Below are 27,598 nucleotides of genomic sequence, written 5' to 3'. Positions count from 1 at the left end.
CGGCAAACTTATTTTAGGGCTGATTGTCCCCATTTTAGAGACAGAAAAACAAAGGCTCTAAAGTGAAATGACTTAGATGATCACATTAATCCCTTTAAGTAAATTGATATTCAATGGTCAACCCAAAAGCCAAAGCAAGAGTAGGACCCACTTGGCCAGGCACCAGAGAAGGACTTACCTGTGATTAAACTGGAGATGATTAGAGGGAGAATGAGCATTTTTAGCATCCTCATGAGTATATCCCCTGGGAACGCTATTAACATAACCACATCAGGGTGGATAGGAGATGCCAAGCGAAGAAGCCCTCCACATACTGCCCCCAGGATGACACCTATAAGGAAGGGGGGAAATCTGGATTTATTATTGTTTTTTACTCTAGTCAAATAAATAGCTTCAAGAACTTGTTTCAGTGACATTCACCTTTCTCATACTTCTCTATTATCAGATGATGAATAGCATGCAACAAAAATACCACTAGATAAGTGAAGCAGATGCTGATTAGTAGGAGAATATTTTGTATCTCCAGCTATTCTAAAAGGCAGTTCTGGGAGAGTCAAGGAGAGCGTTCTCAAGGCTTTATGGGAAGTATGTCATGGCAACTGGACTCCAACATTTTTGAGGCCAGCATCCACATGTAGAGTCAGAGATTGTCAGTAGAAACAATCCAAGTGCCAGATATTGCTTCTTTCAGCCCAGGCCTGGCCACATGGCATGGGGTTTTAATGTATTTCTTTCCTTTTTTAACTGGATACCTGGTAAAAGGAGCATTTAATTGACTGATGTTTCCTTTTTCCTTCTAATTCCTTTAATTTCCAATAATTTCCCCGTGGCTTACCCTCGAGACTTTTGTCCTTGACTTCTATAGCCTCTTATGTAATCATTGGACTTGCTGCTCTTATGGGAGATCAAGGAGGGTCTCTAAAAAGGTATCTGGGAGGAAACAATTGGGGCAGAGATGCTGGCAGGAGCCTTTCGTTTTGCATATTCAGGGATTCCACAAGAAGAGCTTCAGATCTCTTCAGACAGGCAGCCAACATAAACAGTCCTTGTGCCAACCACCATTCGGGTCATAGCACCACAGGCTGGGAGTGAGGAAGGGAGTCCCAGGATCTTTGGCCAATCGTGTTAACCCCTGGCATGCAGAGGGAGGGACATGGCCCAAAGCCTGATCTTTGCTTCTTCTCCAGGTGAAAACTGTACTTCTTCAAGACCTATGATGAATGACTTGTGTTTCTGTGGAGGGTAACCCTTGGAAAACCCTACCAGGCCTGCGGTTTCCTTTTATTGAGTGAACTGAGCTATGGCAAACTCCCACCCAAGATGACTGACTCAAAGCAGGAGCCATGGAATGAAGGGTGTGCGTCTGTGTGTGGGGGTGGAGAGGTGAGCTGTTCATTGCTTCTGTGTGCTGCCTAAGCGAGAGCTGAAGAACAAGGGAGGGATCAGGAAAGGAAATGGTGTGGTTGTCATTACAAGAAACTGCAATTTACCACATTTTCAATAAACCCTGGTTGAAAACCTAAGGCCAAAATGATATGAACAGTCACACATGAAAAAACAACTACGGCGTGGCTGAGGCCTGAAGCAGGGGAATAAGTCTTTTGAGACAGACCAGAAGCAGATTGAAGCATCAGACAAGCCTTCCCCATGCCGGCCTCGTTAGCTAATGTGCTGAACTAACGTAAGTCAGTGAAATGTCTGGAGAAGGTTAGGTTTTGGATGCCGTCTTAGTGGTCGCCTTTGTCTTGATGTGGGTATTTCTCTCAATGCAGTTCACTGACCACCTGCTTTGGAATCCTGGTTTGTTAAGATACAGAGCCCAGGACTTACTCCAGGTGGCCCAAGGCCAAGTCTCCCCAAGTAGGTGTCCCTGGGGACCTGCATGCCGCCACTCTCAGGGGCAGTGTCTGGGCACACTGAGATCTGAGGACCACTAGGCTCCCTAAGAGCGAACACGTGGTTAGGGCAGGTGAGGGGGACGGTGACACCACTGAGGCCTGGGCAAACGGGGCCTTTGCAGAACAGTCGGAGGGCTGGCTGCAGGAACCAGCTTCCCCACGGAGCCAGGAGAGCCAGAGAAGAGGGGCCGGTGGGGAGGCGCCTGCCACCTACCCAGCACCGTCAGAGTGAGCAGCAGGTTCTTCCCCAGCTTGCTGCACAGCCGCAGCCCCAGGTTCCGGTGCTTGGGCAGCTCCTCCGAGCTGAGGTGGCTGTGGGGCATCCGCACTTCGACCTGCTTGGGCATGTTGTTGGCACTACAACAGAAATGAAGGCTGTGGTTAGGGACCGCTGGGCACCTCCCTTATCCCGTCAGAGGGGCACAGCTAGGAGTAGGAGTAACGGCCTCCCCCAGGCACACCTGGGAATCTGGAAACATTGGCAAGAAAATAAAAACAAAGGAAGCAACTCAGAGTACCCTGAATTCCAGTTCACCAATAACCAGGACACTAGGTCCCACCGAATAGCTACCTGTCAGGTGCTTTTGTCCCTATTACCTTGGATCATCACAGCAAAGAAAAGAAAGGCCAGAAGAGAGAGAGAGAAAGAGAGAGGGAGAGAGAGAAACATCGATGTGAGAGTATAACATCAATTGGCTGCCTCCTGCATGCCCCCTAGCAGGGATTGAGCCCGTAACCCAGACATGTGCCCTGATGGGGAATCCAACCAGCAACCTTTTGGTGCGTGGGACAATGCCCAACCAACTGAGCCACACCGGCCAGGGCAAGATGAGGGTTTTCTAAGAACTGCCCACCCTGTAACTCTCAGAGGCAAGTGTCCCTGTCCCATTTGACAGAAAGTCACTTGCCTAGGGTCACAGGCTAAAAGAAATGGAGATCAAACCCAGATATGTCATTGGCAGGAACACAGAAGTGAAGGCCACGGTTAGAGACTGCTGGGCAGAAGGGATGAGCTCTAAAACCTGAAGCTCCAAAGTGCATAGAGGCACAGCCTAAGTCTCGCTAAATTAAAATGCCTCTGAGCTCAAGCCTTCCCATCCCAGACACAGAGAAGTCATCCGTGATGGTAGTCCAAGTTTTGTCTCTCTTTCCGAAAAGATGGCTTATCCAGTTTTTTAAAAATTTAATCCTTATTGGTTTTTAAAAGATCATTCAAATGACCAGGGCTCTGCTAAGCTGTCCAAGAGTCAATACCACTCAATGGCAAAGAAGTGTGGTCAGAAGAAGCATGTGATCACCTTCGTCCCTTGATGCAGCCCAGCCCTTTTCCAGATAAACACCAGTGAGCCCAGGCTGTGCTGGAGTCTGCAATGGAGCCCTTGCCAGGAGAACGCGCATGCTGCCTCTTCCCCCAGCTCTGTCATTTCCCAGGCCAATGAGATTTAAGCTTGAAAATTGAGATACAGAGGCCACATTTTTTGCTTTGACAACTTGGGACACTTTTGTTGGCTGCCATCTTGCAATCGCCATCATTTGATAAAAGAAAAAAGAGTCTTTAACACCTAGAAAGACAGGCTGAAGTCTTTGGGTACATGACAGAGCCTTGCAATCACTGGTTCTAATGGAGATAGCATGGGTTTTACCATCACAGAACCTGGGTTCCAGATCCGGACTCCATTATCTGCTAGCTGTGCGGTGTGTAGAAACAAGGGCTTGCTGCCAACCTTGTGGGAACAAACATGACTGTGTATGGCAGAGGCCTGGCACGTGACCCAGGTGGCTCCTCTCTCCAGAGAATATGAAGAAGAGACACATAACACTACTGAAGTTCATGACAACGGTGACATTTAACTCAGGGATCTACCCAGGTGCACAACCATTCCAATAAGACATCACACCGAGCTTCTAGTCAGAGCTAAGGCCAGGGACCCAAATATAACTATACACTTACTTTTACATGACAGGCTGCTTAATATATTTGCTAACAAAATGCTTTGTAATTTGGAATAATGTCGCATGGTCTGGTAGAATACCCAGATGAAATTATTAGTCAAAATATAAGCTTCTTACTGTTCCCTTAATGCCCTAATTTTCTACTCATTTAGTTAGTTTTTGCGCAACCTCTGACTTTCTAACATATGTGTGTGCTAATGATCACTCAGACCATTTAAAGAAGAAAATAGGACACGGCTGCTCACAGCAAGCAGATGAGGTCCTTTCTGAGCAGAGAGCAAAAATACCACTTCCTCTCAGCATCCAGTGAAACACACAGGAAAGTTCTTGTTACAACACAGCAGGGGGAAATGATCAAAATGGTCTTTTCAATGTGGCTAGACCATATTTTGATGTTTGCATTGGGATCTTTTAATACATTTAAACATTTTTCCAGCCAGTAATCTGAAGCTCTAAACCAGAAAATTGGCAACAAAGAATAGCGGTCATATGTGTTCGGAAATGGTGACTATTCCATTAGCCAGCCCTTGGTTAAACCCTGTGAGCTCCTCGAGGGTGTCATCCCGCCTTCTGCTTCCATGGAATCCCTCCTGCCTTTGCAGCTAGAATCAGGCACATGGTTGGTACTGAAGTAAGACCAATAGGTACTTAAAGCAAACATTCTGGCGAGATCCATCTGATGCAATGAGAGTGTCAAGCATCAAAACGGCCATGTCAAATTGAAAACACGCACATGTTAGGTTAACATACACACCCAACCCAGCAATGTGGTTGGATGCCTGTTGCACACAGCTCTTAGCTGCACAAAACTGTTGCGTGTTTAATGGCATGTTTCTTAGGCCATGACAAAATGTCCCCGAAGCCCCAAATCAAAACAGCCACATCAAAGTGGCAACATCAAAATGCTAAAACCCACAAGTATTTATTGAGAGAGTTAAACAACTGCTCCAGGCCGATCAGAGCTCCTAACTTCTGCAAATAGAAATATAATTTTTAAAGTACATCAAGGCTCCAGCTTGCATCTGGGGACACAGGGAGCCCCCTGAGAACTCTCTGGAAAGGTTCGATACCAGTCTAAGTGATCACTGCATCCCCAGAGCCCCTGAACTAGGGAAGGTGATAAAATATAATGCCACATAACATTATATAACACAATATAAAGATGCATCTAAGCCTTATATATTTTCAGAAGAACAGATATAGTTTTTAAAATGAGATTACACACACAGAGAGCTATTTGATTGCTGGTTAGTGAATATGCATAGCAACAATGGCAATAAGAAGGATAATGGTATTTATTGCGTACCCTGCGTCAGACACTCTACTCGGTAATGAGTAAGGGGCAATCTTGCTCTTAAGGAGAGACAGAAAGTGCATTGCACATTACTGGTCTGCTTCACATATGGGCCACGATAAAGGTCTGCCCAGGATGCTACGGAAAATGGTAAGAACAGTACCTAACCTAGCTGTAGAGAAGAGGAAGAGTGTTCTAGAATGGTCTCCAGGAGCAGCTGATGCCGAGTTGAATCTTAGAGCATGGATTGGATTTAAATGCCTACATCCTCCACCAAGCTGTGAACTCTGGGAGGACAGGACTGTGATCTTTAACACCTGGTACCAAGTGCTTGATAAATGTTTGCTCAAAGCAAATAAGACCCGGGAAGCAGCTATGAAGGACACCTTGCTCTCCCTGGAGAGAGGCTCTTCTGCGGGAGACTGAGCTACCACCGCAGCGAGCCTCGTACCTTCTTGCCTTTGTTCCACAAATTTCCACAGGGCACATATTACAGGCCCCAAGCTGTTCTAGGAGCCCAGGATATCGCAAATCAACAAAACAAAGCCCTTGCTCTCACGGGGTGTATGCTTTGGAAGAACAAATACACGGATAAATGCATGTCAAGTGGAGACTGCTGGGAGGGGAGGACCTGTGGGGGGAAGGCGGAGGTTCCGGCATCAGGGGCCAAGGAAGGCATTGAGGATAAGGAAGCATCTGAACAGAAACCTGGAGCGAGTGAGAGGTCTCCTAGTTAACTGTGCAATGTGTCCAGAGCTTAGCAAATACATGCGATACACACAGTTTGGAAATCTGTAGTACATTCAAACTAGAGCCCAAAGCTCCCACCAGATGTGACTCCTGGTGTCCATGTGCTGGTTTTGAGCACTGACTCAAATGAGTGACAAATTAGTCATGCCGGGCCCTATTACCACCATCAATATGATGGGCTTTCAACGACTCTCCCAGCTCCCAGAGGAAGAAAACCAGTCCCAGGGAGGGGAGAGCTGGACATACAGGCAGGGGTCTGAGGTCACAGTGGCCTGCAGTTTGCTTCCCTGGCGGTGAGCAGAAAGGGCAGGAGCTGGACGGTGTAAGTCCACTGGGTAAACACATAATTATTTCAAGTGAGCACACTTACCCCTTATGAATACTCCCTTCCTGTGCCTGTGCAGACAGATTCCAACACTAAGAACCTGGCAAGCCCAGGGGTGGTTTGGTTAGACCAAATTCACTGAGCCTGATGTGTCCCAACACCGTGCACCACCTCTGTTTCCATTTGAGTGTCCTCTGGATGGAAGATTTTGCAATGCAATTCCTAAGCAGTGGAAGTTTCTGTAACCCGGCACTGTCAGATCTCTCTCCATTGCCCGGCAAAGTAAGGCCATGTGACGAGACAGTTGTTTGGATAATTAGAAACTTGAACAATGAGCCTATAATTTCCTTCAGCCATAACTTCTCCATTAAAAGATTTAAACAGCTGTTAATTTTGCAGTGGCTGCTCTGTTGTTCTTTCTTACGCAAATTCACGGGTCCTCCTTCAAGGACAAGCTGGAAGTATTCGTGTGTGTGTGTGACTCAAAAAGGAATATATCATGGGGCTGCTGCTAAGTTTTAAACTATTCTCAGAACCTGCTTTGTATTAGCATTCGATTTCCAGGCTCTGCCAAGAGCCTCTAATAATAGGCTCATTAGATGTGGTGGCAGACTCAGATCTCCAGCCTGCACACTTCAGCATCCTCTTATCTGGCACCAGATTCTTTTTTCTCCTTCACGGTTCAGTGTGGTGCTAACAGAACATTTCCCAAGGAGCCTAAAAGCAACTGGTGTGTTTTTGCGTGAAGGATGTGAGGTCTGTGACAAGCATCACCCATTGGTCCTCGGCTACCCAAGTCCAAGACAACAGGAGACAATGTCCAGAAATTGCTCTAGTGAGGAATACTAGGTCAGACCCTCGAGAACAAAAATCATGTTTGTTGAAGGGGCTTTCCCCTAAGATATCTGGAGTGTTTGAAAAACAATGCTGGAAATACCAGTGGTGTCAGCTCTGAACACTGGACACCATGAAGGGGTGATTACAGCTGTGACAGACCACATCTGGGATTTTCCCAGCTCCCTAAAGAATGCCATCTTTGCTGCAAAAAGGACTGGATCTCCAAAACAGCTGGGCATTTCCAACAGCCCTCCTGTCCCTCCACCCTTGCTGGGTCCTACAGGACCTGGTTGATGTGAAGGATGTTCACTGACCAAGAAGTCAGAATCTCTCTCTGACACAACTGTGTCTCATAGACCCTGAGAAGGAAACCTAAAGGTTCAAAACCTTCCAATCGCCTTTAGTTCCTTCTTCTGTTCATTTTTAGCCACTGTGTCCATTTCCTGATCACAAGAACATGTTCGGGAAAGGTCCTGCCAGTGAACTCCGGACTTCACAAATGATCCATCTTTCCTATAGCTTCTTCCTGAATGGCGGATGGTCCAGCTAAAGAGCACGGTTCATAGTTGTCCCTAGTCATGATGGGATCGGAACTAGTGGTCAACATGACACTGAAAGTCTGTGTGTGTGTTGGGGGGTAGGGGGTGGGGTCTGAGTCCAGGGCTGCTGCTAACTGGTTGTGTCGGAAATAGCATAAGTATAAAATGGATGTAAAATGCCTTGAGCATAGTCAACAGACAGAAGAGTAAGGGCTACGAAATGGTAAAAACACACTCTTACTGTAAGAATGTACCAATAGGGTTCAGGTATCAATTTTGGTTGATTTTTATTCTCTTAGGTGCTAGGCTTTTAATCTTTAAAAGGAGAGGGTTGGATTAGAAATTCTTTAATGTTGTTAATTTCTGTGATTCTCTAATTCTCGGGGGGAAGGGGGTTATTAATAGGCTTTAGTTCCAGAGATAAAGCCTCCATTCTATTCTAGTATATCCAGGACTGAATAAGCTTAGAATTTACCATGAGACAAATCATTGCCTCAACCACAAGGTCACAGCCCAGTCATGGCATCAGGAGCTTCCCCGCGAAAGGCAGACGGGGGACTTAGAGACAAGAGACAAAGCAACAATAATAACCATTTCTTTGCCTTCACCTCCCCCTTTCCTATCTCTGCTACAAAAGCATAATTTTCTAGCACTACTGAAGCTGAGTTAGGGGTCAAATTCAGTACACAATTCATACATAGGTATCTTCTTAACCCTCATCCATGCTTGATCAATTATCAGTCTAGATTTCTAAGATGGGCAGGTCAATACCACGAGAATATAGTTGAACAGGTGAAATAGGATTGGGACCAGCTAAGTCACCACTAAGTCATCAAAAGGCCATCCATCTCGTTCATAGTCAACTCCTTGGAACTGGAGAGGTAGTACTCACAGAAACATCCAAGATGAAAATGTGAGGGAAAGGAATCTTTTCTCCATATCACTTTCCAGGTCAAGGGACCCAAACTGGTGAGATGAATGGCACTATGGAGCCAGTTGGGGCCTTTGGGTGTCCTCACATAAGGGGAAGGAGGAAGAAGCAGAAGATAAAATTGTAAAGGGATCAATAACAATAGCATTCGTTTTGCCCAGGAACAGAAGTGAAAACACCAGCTCTGATTAGCAGCTTCCAGAAAACAGTTTAGTGGAATACAATTACATAATTACATGACCAAAGGATCCTTGGTTAAAAATCTCTGTTTTCCAGCTGTGGCTGGGACAAGGCATTTATTTGCTCTCTTGGACAATAATACCCAACTCACTGGGTCATTATAGAGCTTAAATAAGATAATACTTATGAAAGCAGGGGCAGTATTTAACATAACTGATACTCACTTTTAGTTTCCTTGTCTTCAATGACTAAAATGGTGCAAAACCACCTTTAAGACAGTTTATTTACAGTTGTGTTTTAGTAGATCACTTTGGCAACAAATGATGCTTGTGCTTTTTACAAAAAGAAAGTCCCAGATGGCCCATGTGGATCAGGGCCTGGGAAGTTCCCAATGCTGTAAGCTTCCACACTGTGGAATGACTGGAGAACCTCTCATGGAACATACTTAAGGAGTGCAGCCTTAAGTATAACACCTCCGGACTTTTGTGAAATCCTCCCCAGGGTAGAGACCTAAGCTGGCCTCAACCCAACGGGTTTGCCCATTTCCAGAAAGGAAAGGCTCACCACCAAAGCAGAAATAAGACACCAAGGAACAGCAAACCTCTAGGCCTGAGTGAAAGACTGGGGCGGGGCGTTTGATCATCCCAAATTGGGGACCTCTTCTAAAAATAAAGATTACACCATGGCCAAGGCACACACTGGCCAGCCCAGTCCCCGTAGGCATGCCGATTCTGAAGTAATTGCTAGCCGCCTCTGGTTCATGGAAGAACATGAAAATGCATTTGAAAACTTCACACAGCTCCAACAAACTGGGGGAGATTCATTGGCATGCGCTCTGTGTTTGAGCCACAGAGAACTTGGCCCCAGTTCCAGTGTGCCTTGAAGCAAACGGTCTCCTCCAGCTAACACATCCTCCCCACCTCTCCTCCAATCAAGTTCTTAGTCTAACTTCTATTTCTTCTTCGAAACCCAATTCAAGTGCCACTTCCCTTGGGAAGTCTTTGTTGACTCCCAAGTTTGCTTTGTACCCTCCTGCAGGTTCCCTGTGCTTATCTGTGCTTACCTCTCTCAGGGTATTTCTACCTGGGCTGACCTCTTTCAAGGTATTTATCACAATTTACTTGTCTTTTCCCCACTAGAACATAAACTCTTTGAGGGCAAGATATTGATTTATTTGACTCTATCTCCCCCACAGCCAGCATGGCTCCTTGCATATGGTAGGTGCTCAATTATTATATGTTGAATGAGTAAAAGACTGAGTAGGCAAATCGATTTTAAAATATGTTATAGTTACAGGTTCTGTGTGATACTCTGTTTTAGGGGGTAGTGTTTGGAAAGATTAGGAAATCTGAAAAGAAGCGAGAAATGAGAGCAAAAGCACAAACACCTGCATGAGAAAAACCAGTGGTTGGCAGGAAGGTGCGGGTCAGCACCACACGGGACTGGTCGTTCCCTGCTGGTGGCTTTGCTCCAGTTGCCCTGTCCAAGGCTTGGTGGCCCCGGCGCTCATGGGAAGATGCAGCCATGAACCAACCTGAGCTCAGCTAATGAGGCCTTCAGGGGAAACTGGTAAGGATACAGGAAAACAACCATGAAGCATCCCAAAATGAGCCTTCCCAGTCAGTCCCCCAGACAGGGGAGTCGTTAGGATGTGGACCAAGTGGCTTAATTAGCTGCAGTACCTTTAGGCACCAGCAGAAACCCAGGCAAGATGTCCATAGCTGCCTGGCTCCTTTTGAGCTAGCAGTAAGTCCCTGTCTCATTTAGTTTCACCATTGTACAGATGGGGGCTTTCCTTTTCCTAAATAAAATCCCCCCAAAAGAGCAAATATATATTTTTTGCCAGGCTATAAAGTAGGTATTGTATGGTTCAACAGAGTGAAACACATCGTTAGTAAAGATGCACATAGTTTACAACTTTGAGCAAAGTTTCCCAAGGGACAAGTGTGAAAACATAAAAGCAAGTGACCTGGGATCTCACCTTCCTTGATAGAAGGTAGAGGTGGCGCATGAGGAATAATCAATGACTGGCTAGCAGATGACAGAGGGTGGAGTAGGTTTTCATTGTCTTCTCAGCACATCTCCTTATTATCAGTAACCTGCGGATTAGAACTCTCCAGAGTAATGACTCAGCATGTGCTAAATGCTGAGAGTGACCTCAGCCTTTTTTTTTTTTTAAACAAGCCTACAGTGGGGGGCTGGCATGCAGATTTGGTAATTTGGACTCCAGCCTGTGGGGTCAGGCTGGACAGCAGTTCCTTCCAGGATCTCTTAAGGAAGATATTTTATACAATGTGAGGAGTGATCACTAGTCATTTTACAGATGAAGAAACAAGATTAAGTCTTTTATCTGTTGTCAAATAGCTAGGAAAAGGCAGAGGTGAGAATCACACCCGGGTCTGCCTCTATTGAAAGTCCAATCCTTTCTCACCATGATATGGCAGCTGCAAGATCCTGGAACTTATCATTGATGTTTCTATCTCTCTCTCTCTCCCCTCCTCTCTGAAATCAATAAATATATTTTTTTAAAAGATAATATATAATCCTTAGATGTTCCTTTAGTTATGGCATCATAGACCAACCTCAACCTCATAGCTCATAATTCTTCAGAAAAACTTATAAAACTAAGTTATTAAAAATTATATCCCCCCAGGATGTTGCGCATATAGGTGGCTTTACGCCAAATTCTTTCCAACTTCAGCCATAGCAACAGGAGATGCAAAATCAAGGGCAGCGGGATGAAGTCACCGGGAACTAATTAGCCGAGGTCCCAGAGCTCCTATGGCCTGTAGTCTCCCCTCGCCCCTGGATCTCAGGCCATGTTGATGCTCTTGATCTGGAACAGATCATTTAACTTAACTCTGTGGTTGAAGAAAATGTTCAGAAAAGGATTTTTCATTTGAGATTTTTCACTGAATGATGTGAGGCCTCATTTTCTGGAGAAAGGAAGATGGTCGGTCACACTTCAGCACTAGGGTCTTAGCAATAATGCAAAGCAAATATGACACAGGCTCAATTTTTCCTCATAGAAGATGATGGTGAAGACGAGTTACTGGTCAAACTATACTACAAAGCTGTAGTGATCAAAACAGTATGGTATTGGCATAAAAACAAATATAAAGATAAATAAAACAGAATAGAGAATGCAGAAATAAATCGATACCTGTATGATCAATTAATCTATACCAAAGGAGGCAAGGATATACAATTGGAAAAGGACAGTCTCTTCAACAAATGGTGTTTGGGAAAACTAGACAGCCACATGCAAAAGAATAAAACTGGACCGCTATCTTACACCAAATACAAAAAATTAACTCAAAACGTATTAAAGACTTGAACAGTATTAAAGAACTGATACTTGAAAACTCCTAGGAGAAAACAGGTAGTAAGCTCCTTGACATGTGTTGGTGGTGATTTTAAAAAATCTGACACCAAAAGCAAAAGCAACAAATACAAAAATAAAGTGGGACTAATTCAAACTAAAAAGCTTTTACACAGCAAAGGAAACCATCAACAAAATGAAAAGGCAACTTACTGAATGAGAGGAAGTTACAAGATGGGTGTTGCTTAACTGTATACTATTGCGTGGTTTCTTTTACCCATTAGACTTGATTATCAATAACAGCACTGGGTACACTACTTCCATTTAGAGAGCATAGTAGCTCTGCAGTAACTTTCTTTGCTTGATCCTCAAAACAAGTCTATAAAGGGGACCATTATTATCCCCATTTTATAGATGAGGAAACCTAAAGAATTAGCATACCTAAAAATTACCCAGTAAGCAGCAGAACCACAGAGCTAAGCCTACATCTGTCCAACTCCAAAGCTCAAGTTTTAAGGATGACATCAAGTAACTGCGCAGCCAATTCAAATACTCCATCTTTGGTCTGCTCTTTCTAACTATCTAGAGCTTAGAACAGGAGTCAGCAAATAAATCATGGCCCAGCAGATGGCCACAAAGCCTAAAATATTTACTATCTGACCCTATACAAAAAAACTTTGCTGATTCTTGGCTTAGAGGAATGGTAAACCAAATCCCAAATGTTCCATTCTGTTTATTGAGTTCTTTGTAGTACTTGGGATCTATGACTTGTTTTTGAGTCATTAAAATATTTTGTCATTGACCCTGAGTAATAAAATAAATTTGGCAGCAGGGGGTGGATAATAAAAGCTAAAGAGATGTGGTTCTAAATATTTACCTCCTGGATCATTGCAGGGCTACTAGTTAACCAAAACCCAGGAGGGTTTTGCCAGTCATGAAGAACTTGGCCAATAGGGTAGACCCACTGTGTGTAGACCAAAGTGCCCACAGGCCTCTCTCTGTCCATGTTGATGGGGGATGTCAGGGGCATCCTTTCACCAGCTGGCAGCCAAACTGAAAACTAGCTGCTTAGAGGGCTGCCAGCATGCTAAGCCAATAGAAACAGTGCAAAGAGGGCAGTAAGTGAGGCAATGAGTAACTATTTATTTTATTCATTGTTTTCAAACAGAGAGAGAGGTGTGTGGTAAGCTTCATGTAAAACAGACATCTGAGTCATCCCAGAAGCAGGGCGTTCTCAAGTCACAAAGCACACGGTGGTCCAGAGTCAGGTCTTTCCACTGGCTTACGACTGTGCCAAGAACCTTACCAATGCTAAATTGCCACACAACCCAGTGTGGATCCAAAACTAAAAAATCAATGATTCTTTATTATCTGACTCCACGTATGTGCTGAAGATTGGCCTGTCAAATGAGGCATTGGCACTGGATACCTCTGTGGTTCCTTCCAGCTCTATGAGTGAGTGGAGTGGAAGCTCTTCTAAGAGTGAAGAAATAATTCTGGAATACGTTACTATTCCCCATAACTCATTATAGCTCCTTTACCCACTTAGTGTTCTTATAACTATCATCAATGTTATCATTGTCATTATCCTAACTTACAGCATACATAATAAATAGCCAGCATTTATTAAGTGCTCTGAATGGACTAGATGCCATTTGTTGAGGTCACTGGAATATGTGTGAGAACATTCTATAATGGGGTCAGTAAACTATATCCAGCCCACTGCCTGTTTTTGCAAATAAAGATTTATTAGAACACAACCAGGCCCATCATTTGTTTACCTATTGTCTATGGTTGCCTTTGCATTACAAGGGAGAGTTGAGTAGTTGCTGACCCCTGCTCCGCACATCTGCTGCTCTTGCTTACCTAATATCAATTTACTACTCTTTTGGTTGTAGCCTCTTGTCTTCTCCCAGAGAACTTCTCTTTCTGACTCTGGTTTGGGTGGAGTTGACCCATTGCCTATCTCAGACCTGGCAAATCAAGATCCTTACTCCCATGGCCACAAATATTCAGGAGTGGGATTAGTTCTAAGAATTTTATGGGAAATAGTGGGAAGGAAAATCTCTTTTTTTGCTGAGGTTTCTGAGCTGCTAAGATGCAAGTCCAGAGCTGCCGAAAGCCAGCATGGAAATGACCTGGAAAGAATGAGGTCTGACATAAGATTTTTAGCTTCTGGATCCAACTATGCCTGATGCTATCCTAGACTTTTCAGCTAATACGCCAATACCTTCTCTTGTTAGCCGGAGTGAGATTAAGTTAGGTTTCTATCACCTGCAACAGAAACAAAACAATCCTTTGAAATAGACATAGTTACTTTCCAAACTAAGACTTACCTGCCCAAAGTCACATAGCTAGTGAGAGGCAGAGGCTAGGACCCAGTCTACATTGAGCTCTCCGAGGTGAAGGAACCAGAAGATCTAGGACCAGGAACAGAACTAACAGTTGGTTTTCCTGTCTTGGAAGAGGGAACCTTCCAAACCACATCACTGTTCTCTAGAAGGTGTTTCTTTGGGGAATCATCCTGTTTTCTACTTGTGACTATCCCACAACAAGGCCCAGTGGAGTATTGGCTTCTCATGTGGCAATTTGGAGGAAGTTATAGAAAAAGTGATTCCATAGCCACTTTTCAGACTCCCATTCTTGCCATACTCAACTGGGAAAAGAATTTTCTGGGGAAAAAGCTGACTTCCCTCTATTGGAGCATCCAGTCATCCAGCAATCGACATATGTAAACAGGCAGTTTCCATGCAGGGAGCATGACTGTGGGCCAGGCCCCTTCTGTAGAAAGAAATAAATTAGGGTAGCCTTTGCTGAAACACAGATTCCATGAAATCTCACCTAACTGGAACCATCCATCCTACATGGCATCTTCTTACATTCTGCTTTGAAGAGATGGAGAGGCTCCAGGAGAAGGATAGGGCAGGATATGGAAACAGAGCTCTCAGGGAGGGCTCTGGTGGTATGCCACTCAATGCGACACCATCACCAGCTGGAGGACTTTGAAATCAAGACGAGTCCTCATTTTAAATGACACAAGATCTTGGGGGACATGCGAGACCCTCTGTGTTCTGGTGCCAACACACCAGACCAAGAGGAAGATATTAATTCAGGAATTTCTAACAATTTTCAACCACAAGAGTTAAGCATAAGTTCAAAAGAAAGGAAGGATAGATGGATAGATAAGTGGATAGATGGATGAATGATTAGATAATAGATAGATAGATAGATAGATAGATAGATAGATAGATAGATAGATACAAAACTACACACTTACATTTGTATCTACAAAGATGACAGACAATATTTCTGGAAGGTTCACAGGACACGTTAATAGTGGTGGCCTCCGAGGAGAATGTGCCCACGGGCATCAGGTGAGAGGGAGACTCCCTGGTCAGTGTACATCTTTGGCAGAGCTTGAATGTTTTACCATGTGTTTATTACTATTTCAATGCAAGAACCAAAAATAAGAGGGAATTATCAAAATACCTAATGACAAACCCCTGTTGGCTTCCTCTCCTAATGACCAGAACCCCATTTCCTTGCGCTTCCTGGTTAAGCTTTCCCCTCTGAGAATCTGTTACGTAGGCCATTGCAGAATTTACCCTGACGTGAGCTCTACTCACGTGTCATTTCCCTGAACAGAGAGAAGCAGCTCATGCCAGGTAAATAAGTTTCATGGCACCTGCAATTTGGGGTTGGCCCTAGCTCAAAGGTAAAGGAGAGAGGGTGGCATGAGAGTCCAAAGTTTGGGTCACAAAGCCTCCGGGTCACCTGGGCACAGCCAGGTGCAGGACAGAGTTTGGTTTCCCTGGCTGGTCTCAGCCTGGTCCCCAAGGCACTCGAAGTCCTCAGGAAGATCTGAGCTCCCAATTGACTTTCAATGGTGGACAAATTTGGCAACTTCAAGAGAATGGGATACAAAACAGAACTGTCCAGCATGACTCCATGCCCCGTGCCCCAGGCCCCAGTCTCTCTCTCTCTCTCTCTCTCTCTCTCTCTCTCTCTCTCTCTCTCTCTCTCACACACACACACACACACACACATTTCATGGGAAGAACATGGAAGCTCTGGTGTTATAGCCCAGTGCTACCACTCTGTTGTTCCATGATGCCCAGCACCTCACATTCATCCTGAAAGCCTCAGTTTCCCTTTCCAAAAGGAAAGGGAAAGAGAACTATAGAGAAGACTAGAGGCCCAGTGCATGAAATTCATGCGGGGGGGGGGGTCCCTCAGCCTGGCCTGCACCCTTTCCAATCCTGGACCCCTTGGGGGATGACCAGCAGCTGGACATCCCTCTCACAATCTGGGACCCCTGGCTCCTAACCGCTCACCTGCCTGCCTGCCTGATCCTCCTAACTGCTCTTCCCTGCCAGCCTGATCTCCCCTAACTGCCTCTCCCTCAGCCCCCACCACCGTGGCTTTGTCCAGAAGGATATCTGGTTTAATTAGCATATTACCCTTTTATTAGTATAGATTATATTGGATGCAATCATTTCTGCTAAGGACTGCAACTGCCACATAATAGCTATACTGTCCCTTCTTGTTTCCCCTTCCCCTTTGGCTATTTCAGAAACAAGGGAATGCTTTGTAAAGAATTCAGTGACTGAAAGACAACATAAACCTCTGTCCAAATGAACTTTCAGGCTTAGAAAGCTCTGCAGACACTCCAGAGCGTCTCTGATCTCTGTACTCTTACGTAACAAGTTACATAAGGGCCATCTTATTCCCCCAACATGCCCTCTCGGATTACAATGTGCAGGCTAAGGTCAAAGGAAATTATGTAAGCATAATCCCAGGAAATCAGCACACAGAGCAGGGACCAGCTCATGAAGCAAAAACAGTAGCATGTATGTTAGAGTGAATCGCTCAGAGGCCAGCAACTGCTGCACATCATAAAACATAGGTTGAGTACATTTGGCTGAGAATGGGGAGGAGATCATCAATATATTTTTTAAATGGTCCCAAACAACCTGAATAGAGGCTGGGACAGCAGTAGACCCAAGTCTTGAAGGGCTACATGTTAACCTCTTAAGTGCTGCCTCCCAAGGAGGTGGGGCAAGGGCTAGAGGGGGGGCGGGGGGAGGAGAGAGGGAATTGAGACTTGGGGGGCAGGGGCACTTTACCAACAAGTATGAAAATATTTCAGTATTTTAACCACCAATGGCTTATCAGCCCTGGAGGAGAGACAGTTCTGAAATAGTCCTATTATTGAAAATCTGTGAAACCATGTCAAAAAACAACCAACATGTGAAGTATCACAAGCAACACACAAAAAGATTCTCAACCACCTTAGAAATCGGGTTGTTTTCATTTGATTTGCCCCACCCTGTATTTTTGTACATTTTTTTTCTGTTTTCAGATTTTCACTTTTAAAACAATGCTATATTCATGTCATGCTGTATAATTAAATTTTATTTTGAGGAATGGTGACTCAGCTGTCTAAAGAACAGTATCTGGAAGAGATACTGGAAGAGAACAGTAGTATCTATCTTTTAATGCAGGAAAATATAAACTTTCCACTAGAAAAAACTAAGAAGCTGTTGTTTATACTAGTAGAGGGTGTTATCAGGGAGATCCTCTGCTCTGTGCACTGAATTTACTTCTGAGCTCCCCCAACACAGATACTGACAAAAGATAACCTCTGTCTGAAGTGACTCTGAGGTTTCCACTCAGGAAACAAAGCTGATAACCTGCCCAGAAGAGATCAGGGTTTATTTCTCTCCAAGGGAGTGCACCTCCTGGAAGAGTGTGGTACCTTTTATTCTCTCCTTTAAAATTAGATGAAAATGCAGAACCTCTTTTCCTACTCTCAAATCTACTTCCCCTGGCGCAGACACAGAGGCCCTAGGAATTCATACATCAGAAAATAGTAGCCCATGCTGGTCCCGGACATTGCAATTCAGTCCTGGGACATCTTCCCCAGAACGAATAATACCTCCAAATGCAAGTGGGACTTCCATCACAGCCCTTCTCTGACACATTGTGAACTTCAAACAAGTCACAAACACCCACACTAGCATGTCTGTAATGTGAGCACACCATCTTCTAATGAGGGCAACCCATTATCTGTGCACCAAAATAATAACAATTAATATAATAATAACATCTGTAACATCTGTGCACCAGGATCTGAGCCCTCCATTCACACACACACACACACACACACACACACACACACACCAACCAATCTGGTGTATTCGAAAGACTGATGAACTTGATGATAGGTGCACCAACGTTGTGAAATTCCTAGAAGACTTCTGCCTAAACTTCTACTGCAGTGCACAGTGATCATTTCATAGCAGATGAGACATCTTCGGGAACCAAAGTACATGCCTGAGAAGTGGCCCTTACTGAGAATTCAGACCTTTGTTTTCTGCCATTTAAATAAATGTATTTTTACATCTGAGACACAAATATTTTCAGTTATTAATTTGTTCTTTCACACATCCGTTCAGTTGACATTTACTGAGTATCTACTCTGGGCTTGGCACATGTGACAGATACAGCAGTGGACACAATAGAAGCTTAAATACTAAAGGAGGGAGAAAGTAAACAAATAATGTCATATATGAGTAAGTACTGTAAAAAACAATGAAGTGATGTAGTGGTGGGTGGGATAAAGAGCATTATTTTATATGAGGCAGTCCAGAGGGTGGCATTTAATCGGTGACAAAGAAAGTAGGGATGACCAGAAGGGATCTTGGGGAAAAGTATGCTGAGTGAGAACAGCAGGTGCAAAGGCCCTGGGGCAGAAGCAAGCTGGTAAATTCTAAGAACAGCAAGGAGGATCTCCTCACTACTCTGCCCACAGGCAAGATTCTGGGAGGGCTTGTTTAGTGGGATTAAGAGGATCTCCCTGAAAATGCACTTACAGAAAAGTATAGTTTACAACTTCAGACTCCTGAAGCCTTTTATCCCATGGGCCCTGGTCAAGAACCTTTATTCTACTCCCGCCACTGAAGATTGTAGCTTCATGTCAGCTCCAAAAGACTGTGACCTGGTTGCTATCCTCATCAGGTGAGAGAGAAACAAACATGAGACACATCCATTCCTTAGGCCAGCGGTTCTCAAACTGTGGGTCGTGACCCCTTTGGGGGTTGAACGACCCTTTCACAGGGGTCGCCTAAGACCATCGGAAAACACATATATAATTACATATTGGTTTTGTGATTAATCACTATGCTTTAATTATGTTCAATTTGTAACAATGAAAATATATCCTGCATATCAGATACTTACATTACGATTCATAACAGTAGCAAAATTACAGTTATGAAGTAGCAACGAAAATAATTTTATGGTTGGGGGTCACCACCACATGAGGAACTGTATTAAAGGGGTCGCGGCATGAGGAAGGTTGAGAACCACTGCCTTAGGCGATGTGCTGGGCTGAATTTCCAAAGGAACAGGAGGCCCCGCCCTCAGTGTGGGGCACTGAGAAATCAACCTGGGGCAGTGACCAGCACAACCAGGGGCCTGGGCCTGCTCGCTGCCCCTCTTCTCTACAGAGAAGAGCCTGTCGAGTCCTGAGCACCTGATCGGCCCAGATTCCACTGCTGCCCTGAGTGGGACAGGAGGCGGTCGGAGAATTGAAGCGCTCCATTAGGCGAAGCAGCCCTGTTGCAGACAGAGAGCGAGTAACCGACAGATACTTCGGGTCAGTCTCTAAGTTAAGCTTTGAATGCCCCAAGAGCACAAAATTAATCACAGGAATTTATAAAGAGCAGTAAGTAGGGCGAGGTAAGCAGCATGCGGAACCCCAGCCACCCACTCCAGGACGCTCAGGGCGCCTGTTTCGCATTCTGCCTTCTCTCCGTCCCCACGGGACTCTCCGTGCTAAGACCATCACGCCCGATAATTCCTGCTAAATACCAGGGTTCCAATTGCAGTTCCACCATAAAACACTTCATAAAACGTGTGGGCTTGGCTCCTGCTTTTTGCAAGCACAGCCTGGCCCTCCCTCCTGCCTCCCCTTGGCAGGCACCCCACCTTCCTGCTCAGAGCCCTCTGCCTGCTACTGTACTGCCGCTGATGGCATCTGCTGGGCGGAGGAACCGCTGGCTGATTTCACACCCGGATCACAGTGCACGGCTCGCTGGGTGCCAATCATGACACCATCCGGGAAGGCTGGAGCCTCCCAGGGACACCGCTGGGACTGGGAGGGTCCAATGGAGACAGGCAGGGGGAGGGCTGTTGATGCTTATCCCCTCACCCCCACCAAGTGCACCAAGAAATACACACTCCCCGCAAAGGGCAGGGGCTGGCAGGGTCAACTATGACCCCCTTACCCTCCAGACTCCGTCCTTGTCTAAAATAAAGTGCATGTTATTTATGACTGTGGGTGGACACAATGATTGAGACCCAGCCCCTTTGTGAAAATCACAATAAATCCTATGGCTGGTGAAGTCTAAGTAACAGCCAGTGTTTTAAGTGCTTTACATTCATTTAACTCATTTTCTCATTGAAACCTCACAACCACCGTATAGGAGTGGCATTATTTTAAGACCCGCTTTGCAGATGAGAAAACTGAGGCGCAGAGCAATTAAATAACTTGCTCAGGTCTTATTGTTGTTAAGCAGAGGAGCTGAGTTCCATGCTCAGACCCGTGTTCTTAATGCATTTTAACTAAGACTGCTTTCTGTTTGAGGCTCCCCGCTCCTGCAGCTCTGGGGTCTGGCAAAGAGCACCGATATCTCCCTCCCTGAGCCTCCACGACTGGTCCGTCTCCTGCCAGCCCTCCAGCCCTCCCTGAGCTTCCCAGAGGTCCGCATAGTCACCGGTGTCTCCAGCAGCCCACTCAGAATGGGCGGAGCGTCTAGTAGACACACAGGACTGTGGGAGGACACAATGATTGAGACCCAGTCCCTGCCACAAGGGGAATGGTTGATAGCAGAGAAGTGACATGCACACCGGGGCAACTAACCATAGAAATGAGACCAGATTCCAGGCTCCGTGAGGGCAGGCTCGTATGGCATTCACTGTGCAACCATAGAGAGTGCTCAGGCACTGTTTGCTGTCTGACTGAAAGAATAAAAGTCAGGACCTCAACCCATGAGCCTCTCTTCTGGCTTGCTCTCTTCTGAAATAACAAAGTCGGGAATGACTTTCCGGGTGCAGTGACAGCAAAGCAGAAAGAAGGAATGGAGGAATCAGGGCAAGACTCCCCATCCTGGCTCCACACGCCTTGGGCCGAGGCTAGAAGAAGAGCCTGTGTTCATAGCAGAGGTTCTGTAGGCAAGCAGCAGAGAATGCTGGGTAGTTGGAAAGATAGTTTCAGATCACACAGGTGCCCCAAAGCCAAAGGAAGTTAGACTTTGGAAAAAAAGACACCTCTGAAGATAAAGATTTAAGATTTTACTATTTCAATCAGCTCTTCAATGGAGAGAACAGGCAAGAAAAAAAAATAACCTTAAGAAGAATGAGAGTTGAATCTTTGCAAAACAGCTCCCTGTGGAAAAAGAGGAGGAAGGAGAATCCTCCAAAACTCAGACAGGAAGGAGCCGTGAGGGGGCAGCAGAAGCATGAAGGTGTCATAAGGATCAATCCTAGGGGCTTTCCCAACAGCAACTTTGGAACACTCCCAGCAAAGGGGTCCCCCGGTCTAGTCTGCACTGGACAGATGTGGCTGCTCTCTACACTGGCTCTTCTGAGACACCACCCTCTATCTCTGTGGCCTTTGGACCACCTTAAAGACAAGCACACAATTCGGCAAGAAGAAGAAATAAAAGGCATCCAAATTGGAAAAGAGGAAGTAAAACTGTCCTTATTTGCAGACGACATGATATTATACATACAAAACCGTAGAGACTCCATCAAAAAGCTACTGGACTTAATACATGAATTTGGCAATGTAGCAGGATACAAAATTAACCCCAAGAAATCCGAGGCATTTCTATACACCAATAGTGAACTTTCAGAAAGAGAGATTATAAAAACAATCCCGTTTACCATCGCACCAAAAAAATTAAGCTACCTAGGAATAAACTTAACTAAAGAGGTAAAAGACCTCTACTCAGAAAACTACAGGACGTTGAAAAAAGATATAGAGGAAGACATAAACAGATGGAAGAACATACCGTGTTCATGGATTGGTAGAATCAACATCATTAAAATGTCCATACTACCCAAAGCAATCTATAAATTCAACGCACTTCCCATTAAAATACCAACGGCATACTTCAGAGATCTAGAACGAACTCTCCAAAAATTCATCTGGAATAAAAAAAGACCTCGAATAGCTGCAGCAATCCTGAAAAAGACCAAAGTAGGTGGGATCTCAATACCAGATATCAAGATGTATTACAAAGCCACTGTTCTCAAAACTGCCTGGTACTGGCACAAGAATAGGCATATAGATCAATGGAATAGAATAGAGAGCCCAGAAATCGGCCCGAACCAATATGCTCAATTAATATTTGACAAAGGAGGCAAGAACATACAATGGAGCCAAGATAGTCTCTTCAATAAATGGTGCTGGGAAAATTGGACAGATATATGCAAGAAAATGAAACTAGACCACCAACTTACACCATACACAAAAATAAACTCAAAATGGATAAAGGACTTAAATGTACGACAGGAAACTATAAAAATTCTAGAAGAATCCAAAGGCAACAAAATCTCAGACATATGCCGAAGCAATTTCTTCACTGATACAGCTCCTAGGGCACTTGAAACTAAAGAGAAAATGAACAAATGGGACTACATCAAAATAAAAAGCTTCTGCACAGCAAAAGAAACCATCAACAAAACAACGAGAAAACCCACTGTGTGGGAAAACATATTTGCCAATGTCATATCCGATAAGGGCCTAATCTCCAAAATTTATAGGGAACTCATACAACTTAACAAAAGGAAGATAAACAATCCAATCAAAAAATGGGCAAAGGACCTAAATAGACACCTTTCAAAAGAGGACATTCAGAAAGCCAAGAGACATATGAAAACATGCTCAAAGTCACTAATCATCCGAGAGATGCAAATCAAAACAACAATGAGGTACCATCTCACACCTGTCAGACTGGCTATCATCAACAAATCAACAAAGGACAAGTGCTGGAGAGGATGTGGAGAAAAAGGAACACTTGTGCACTGCTGGTGGGAATGCAGACTGGTGCAGCCACTATGGAAGACAGTATGGAGTTTCCTTAAAAAACTGAAAATGGAACTCCCATTTGACCCTGTGATCCCACTTCTAGGAATATATCCCAAGAAACCAGAAACACCAATCAGAAAGGATATATGCACCCCTATGTTCATAGCAGCACAATTCACCATAGCTAAGATCTGGAAACAGCCTAAGTGCCCATCAGTAGATGAATGGATTAGAAAACTGTGGTACATCTACACGATGGAATACTATGCTGCTCTAAAAAGGAAGGAACTCTTACCATTTGCAACGTCATGGATGGAACTGGAGAGCATTATGCTAAGTGAAATAAGCCAGTCAATGAAGGAAAAATACCACATGATCTCACTCATTCATGGATAATAGAGACCATTATAAACTTTTGAACAATGATAGATACAGAGGCAGAGCTGCCTCAAACAGATTGTCAGGCTGCAGCGGGGGGGCCGGGGAGGGTTGCGGGGCAGGAGGTAGGGGGGTAAGAGATCAACTAAAGGACTTGTATGCATGCATAGAAGCATAACCAGTGGACATAGGACATGGGGGGATAGGGGAGGCTGGGGGACTGTCTAGGGCGGGGGGATAAGGTGGACACATATGTAATACCCTTTGTAATACTTTAAGCAATAAAAAAAAATAATAATAAAACAAAACAAACAAACAAACAAACAAACAAAAAAAAAGACAAGCACAGATTGAGCTGATTTTACCCCAGGGGCAAAATCCAATCCAGTAATAGGTTCTGCCTGGTGCACTGTGTTAAGAAGGATTCTGAAGCTGAATCAACATTCTAGGATTGATCTCTGCCACGGACACAAAATTGTGTTGTGGCCACATAGGTGCCATCCTGCTTTCAGCAGTGTGCATTTACTTGAGTTCTTAGTTCCAGGCTCATTTAGAGCAGAGACTATGGTGTTTAACTTTGTGTCAGCCCCTTGCTGGGTAGACATTAGGGAAACAATGATCACTGTGCTCAGCAAATGTCTGTGAAATGATCACACTCCTTTGTTCCTAAGAAAAATACAGATAGAAGCTGGATGCTGTGAGTTTTAGAAACACAGAAGTGACGGAAGGGCCCTCTCTCTGAAGCCGGCTTCCCATTCTGTCCCTGCCTGGAGCCAAACTCCCTGTGACAGGCCTAGGCTCCACCTGGGTGGAGGGTGGGTCATTCCTGTTCAGGAAAGCTCCCAGCCCAAGGACAGCACCCAGCCCTTGTCACCGGAGGCGGGGTTGCTAACACAGCGAGTGGATTCTGGAATGGGTGAGTAGAGCCTCTAGGAGCAGCCTGTGAGCCCAGGCTAACAGGGAAGCCTTCCTCGGGCATCTGCTTTGACAAAAGAGATAGTCAATGCAAAAAGCAGGAGCAAGCCCGGCTTGGCTTCCCCTGTGGTTGGTGACAGAACTGCCTTGAACTGGGTTGGGCCAGCGAACACTCATTTCTGAGGGCCTCCTCTCAAGCAGTGATTGATGAGCAAACCCAGTATTCCTCTTGGCTGTCCCCCAACCCTCAGCAGGCTGCCTCACAGGTAGCGATTACTCAGCGAACAAGACAGAAATATTGCATTTAAAGAACTCCTCACTAGATGGAGAGGAAGGCGAACAGGTGAGAAGTTATGATCCAAGAGATAAATAACACTCGAGGAGGAGATAAGAGGAAGATAATGATTAATTGCCTAAGGAACTGATGTAGAGGCACGCCAGGGCTGCTGGAGTTACGACAACAGAGATGGATGGAACAGTTGGAAACACAGTCCCGAAGGAGAAGGACATGTGCTGGGTTTGGAGAGTGTGGGTAGACTTCCCACAGGGGGAGGGGTGGGGAGAGGAGACATCAGGCAGAGGGACTGGAGAGCGAAAGCTCAGACACAGGATGGGAAAGGCAAGGTCCAGAAACAGGTGCAGCATCATGGGAGGTGAACCTGGGAGCAATATTTGAAGCAGAGACATGAAGCAGGGGTCACGGCAGGAACCCAGGCAGTGAAGTAAGAAGCTCCAATTAAAGTGCGGACTATACAGTTGAATAGAAAGATTAAACACCAAGGCCGAGAGTTGGGAAGAAACCAACGATACAAAGAGAATCAAAGACCTATGGGCCATTGGGAACAAGAAATGAAAGGAAGTGATGGATTAAGGGGCAGTTTTCTCTGAGTCCTTTGAAACATGGATTCTTTCTGTGGCCCACAGACCACCACCTCCTCCAGCAAAGGCCCAGGGCTTGGTAATCAACAACTCAGATGGTTTGTTCTGGTAAGACCATGGAGCCGTCTTCCATGTCTCACTGCCTTTTCCTCTACCTTGTCCTCGTTCCTGATTTTCAGGGCCCTTCCCTCCACCCAGGAAAGTCCTGGGAAAGTCCTGGTCTCGCCATATCAAAGACAAGTATCCAATGCACTTACTCCTCAGGGGACACCTGCGTTTTATAGACGCCTGGCCCAGGTACTTGCATTTCCAGTTGTTCATCCATGACTTCCTACTTGCTCATGCCTGGGAGGGGGTGGAGAGGGCAACACGCAGTCCTTGGGCTCAGGGCACTCACAATGTAGCAGTTGCAAAGGCCATTCTAGTCCATTTTGTACTTATTTTTCCCAGGAGAGGGCAGATATCCCCTTTTTGGGATGGTTCTGAAGATGGGCTCTTGAAGCAGAGACCTAGATACAAATCCCAGCTCCACCTCTTACCAGCTGAGAAACTTGGGGTGAATTTCTTAATGTCTCTGCACCTCAGTGTTTTTCCTTTATGAAGTGAAAAGCCTGAAGGGGCTCACCCATGCAAAGGGCTCAGCACAGCTCCTGGCACATGGTAGATACGCAGTAGCTTTCTGCCAGGATGTGCTGGGAAATACTGGAACCTCGCTACTGATTTTCAGGAAACATGGGCTGGCAATCAATGACAAGAGGGCATCTCCCCAGTCCCCAAAGGCTGAGTGAACCGGTTACTCATGAACTCTTCTTGTTCCAGTTCCTTATTACAGATCAAGAAACCAAAAAACTCTTCCCAACCGTGTTTTATCTTATAGGATAGAAGATGCTGTCAACATTTACTTTGACGTTGCCTTCATCAGCCTGCTGCTGGTCACCTCATAGACCTTCTCTCTCCTGATCCCTACAGAAGCCCGAAAGGTACACATGTTTACCCTGGATTAAGAGAGAAGGTAAAGAGATGCTGTGTTTGTGAAACTCACCCAAGGTCTTAGAGCGAAGAAGTTGCAGAGCTGGGATTCAAACCCAGGTCTCGCTGACCACCTCATGCTGCTTTCTGGCTCCTGCCTTGAGCCAGACCTGAAGCCCAGGCGCCAGGGGCTCCTTCCACAAAAGTGTGCTGAGATAAGATTTGTCCCAGCTTCTCAATTCCAGGCCCTCGGCTGAAGCAATGAACCTTTTGATGGTTCATTCCAAAACCCTTAGCTGCCTTATAAGCTTGATGGGGAAGATGCCTGACTGGGGTTGGAGCATCTCTCTGGACGTAGACCTTGGGGTGAGAGACCTCCTACCAGGCGTGGGAGGCACCCTCAACTCAGAGCCTAGAAAAGGTCAATGGAAGGGACCTTAAGATCCCCCTCTTTGACCTCCTAAACCTTGAACCCACCATCTCTCTGGAAAAACATGCTAAGCCCACCAACATTTTTACTTCCATATAGAGATTGTCGTATAGAGTGAACCCATTTACCCATTATCCTCTTATAATGGATTGAGCTGACCCACCTTATTTAAGAGATTAACCATAATAGTATACTAATTAATGATCACTGGCATCTATTGAGTACTTAGTCAGCTATCCACCAATAACCCAGTGAAATAGACATTATCATTGGCTCCAATTTATTCTTTAAAATCTTATAAGCTTACCAACCATTGAGAAAAATTTCACACCTAGAAGGGTCCCTAGAAACCCTTGGGTCTGGCCATTTTGCAGATAACGGGCCAAAGACACAGTCAGCTGCCAGATGACAGAAGTGTCCTACTGGGGACACACTGGGACAAGAGGCCCCTGGAATAAGAGAAAAAAGCTTGAGCTCGGCTGGTGTAGCTCAGTGATTGAGCATTGGCCCATGAACCAGGAGATCACGGTTTGATTCCTAGTCAGGGCACATGCCCGGATTGCGGGCTCGATCCCTAGTGGGGGTTGTGCAGGAGGCAGCCGATCAATGATTCTCTCTCATCATTGATGCTTCTATCCCTCTCTTCCCCTCTGAAATCAATAAAAACATATTTTTTAAAAGAAACGCTTGAAACCAACGGCCCTGTATTGGCCCACCTCTTCAGGGGTGTCTCTTCTGCCCTAGCATCATGGCTTTCAACCAGGGGCAATTTTGTAACATCTGCAGCTATTTCTGGTTGTCACAGCCAGAGACTATCGGGATGCTACTCCTAGATAGAGACTGGGTTGCTGTTCAACACCTCACACAACAAGGAATTATCTGGCCCCAAATGCCAACGGT

The 27,598-nt window shown here is 45.2% G+C and overlaps 1 protein-coding gene across 5 annotated transcripts in view; it reads right to left on the bottom strand.

Moving 5' to 3' along the window:
- The window catches only part of SLC1A2 (solute carrier family 1 member 2), a 131,156-nt gene that overhangs the window by 53,662 nt on the left and 49,896 nt on the right, over positions 1–27,598 (bottom strand). For 4 of the 5 annotated variants that reach the window (XM_036326189.1, XM_036326191.1, XM_036326187.1 and 1 more), the window contains exons 2-3: positions 2,113–2,255; positions 179–331 (exon numbers count right to left, since the gene is read on the bottom strand). In XM_036326189.1, the coding sequence (XP_036182082.1) occupies positions 179–331; positions 2,113–2,255 (296 nt within the window). Of the gene's footprint in view, positions 1–178; positions 332–2,112; positions 2,256–14,365; positions 14,426–27,598 lie in introns of those variants that run through there. The other variant, XM_036326192.1, reaches the window with a different exon arrangement.

This window comes from Myotis myotis, unplaced genomic scaffold (genome assembly GCF_014108235.1).
Source record: "Myotis myotis isolate mMyoMyo1 unplaced genomic scaffold, mMyoMyo1.p scaffold_m19_p_10, whole genome shotgun sequence".
NCBI lineage: Eukaryota > Metazoa > Chordata > Mammalia > Chiroptera > Vespertilionidae > Myotis > Myotis myotis.
The sequence above is the reverse complement of the archived record's forward strand: the minus strand, read 5'-3'. Positions and strand labels throughout refer to the sequence as shown.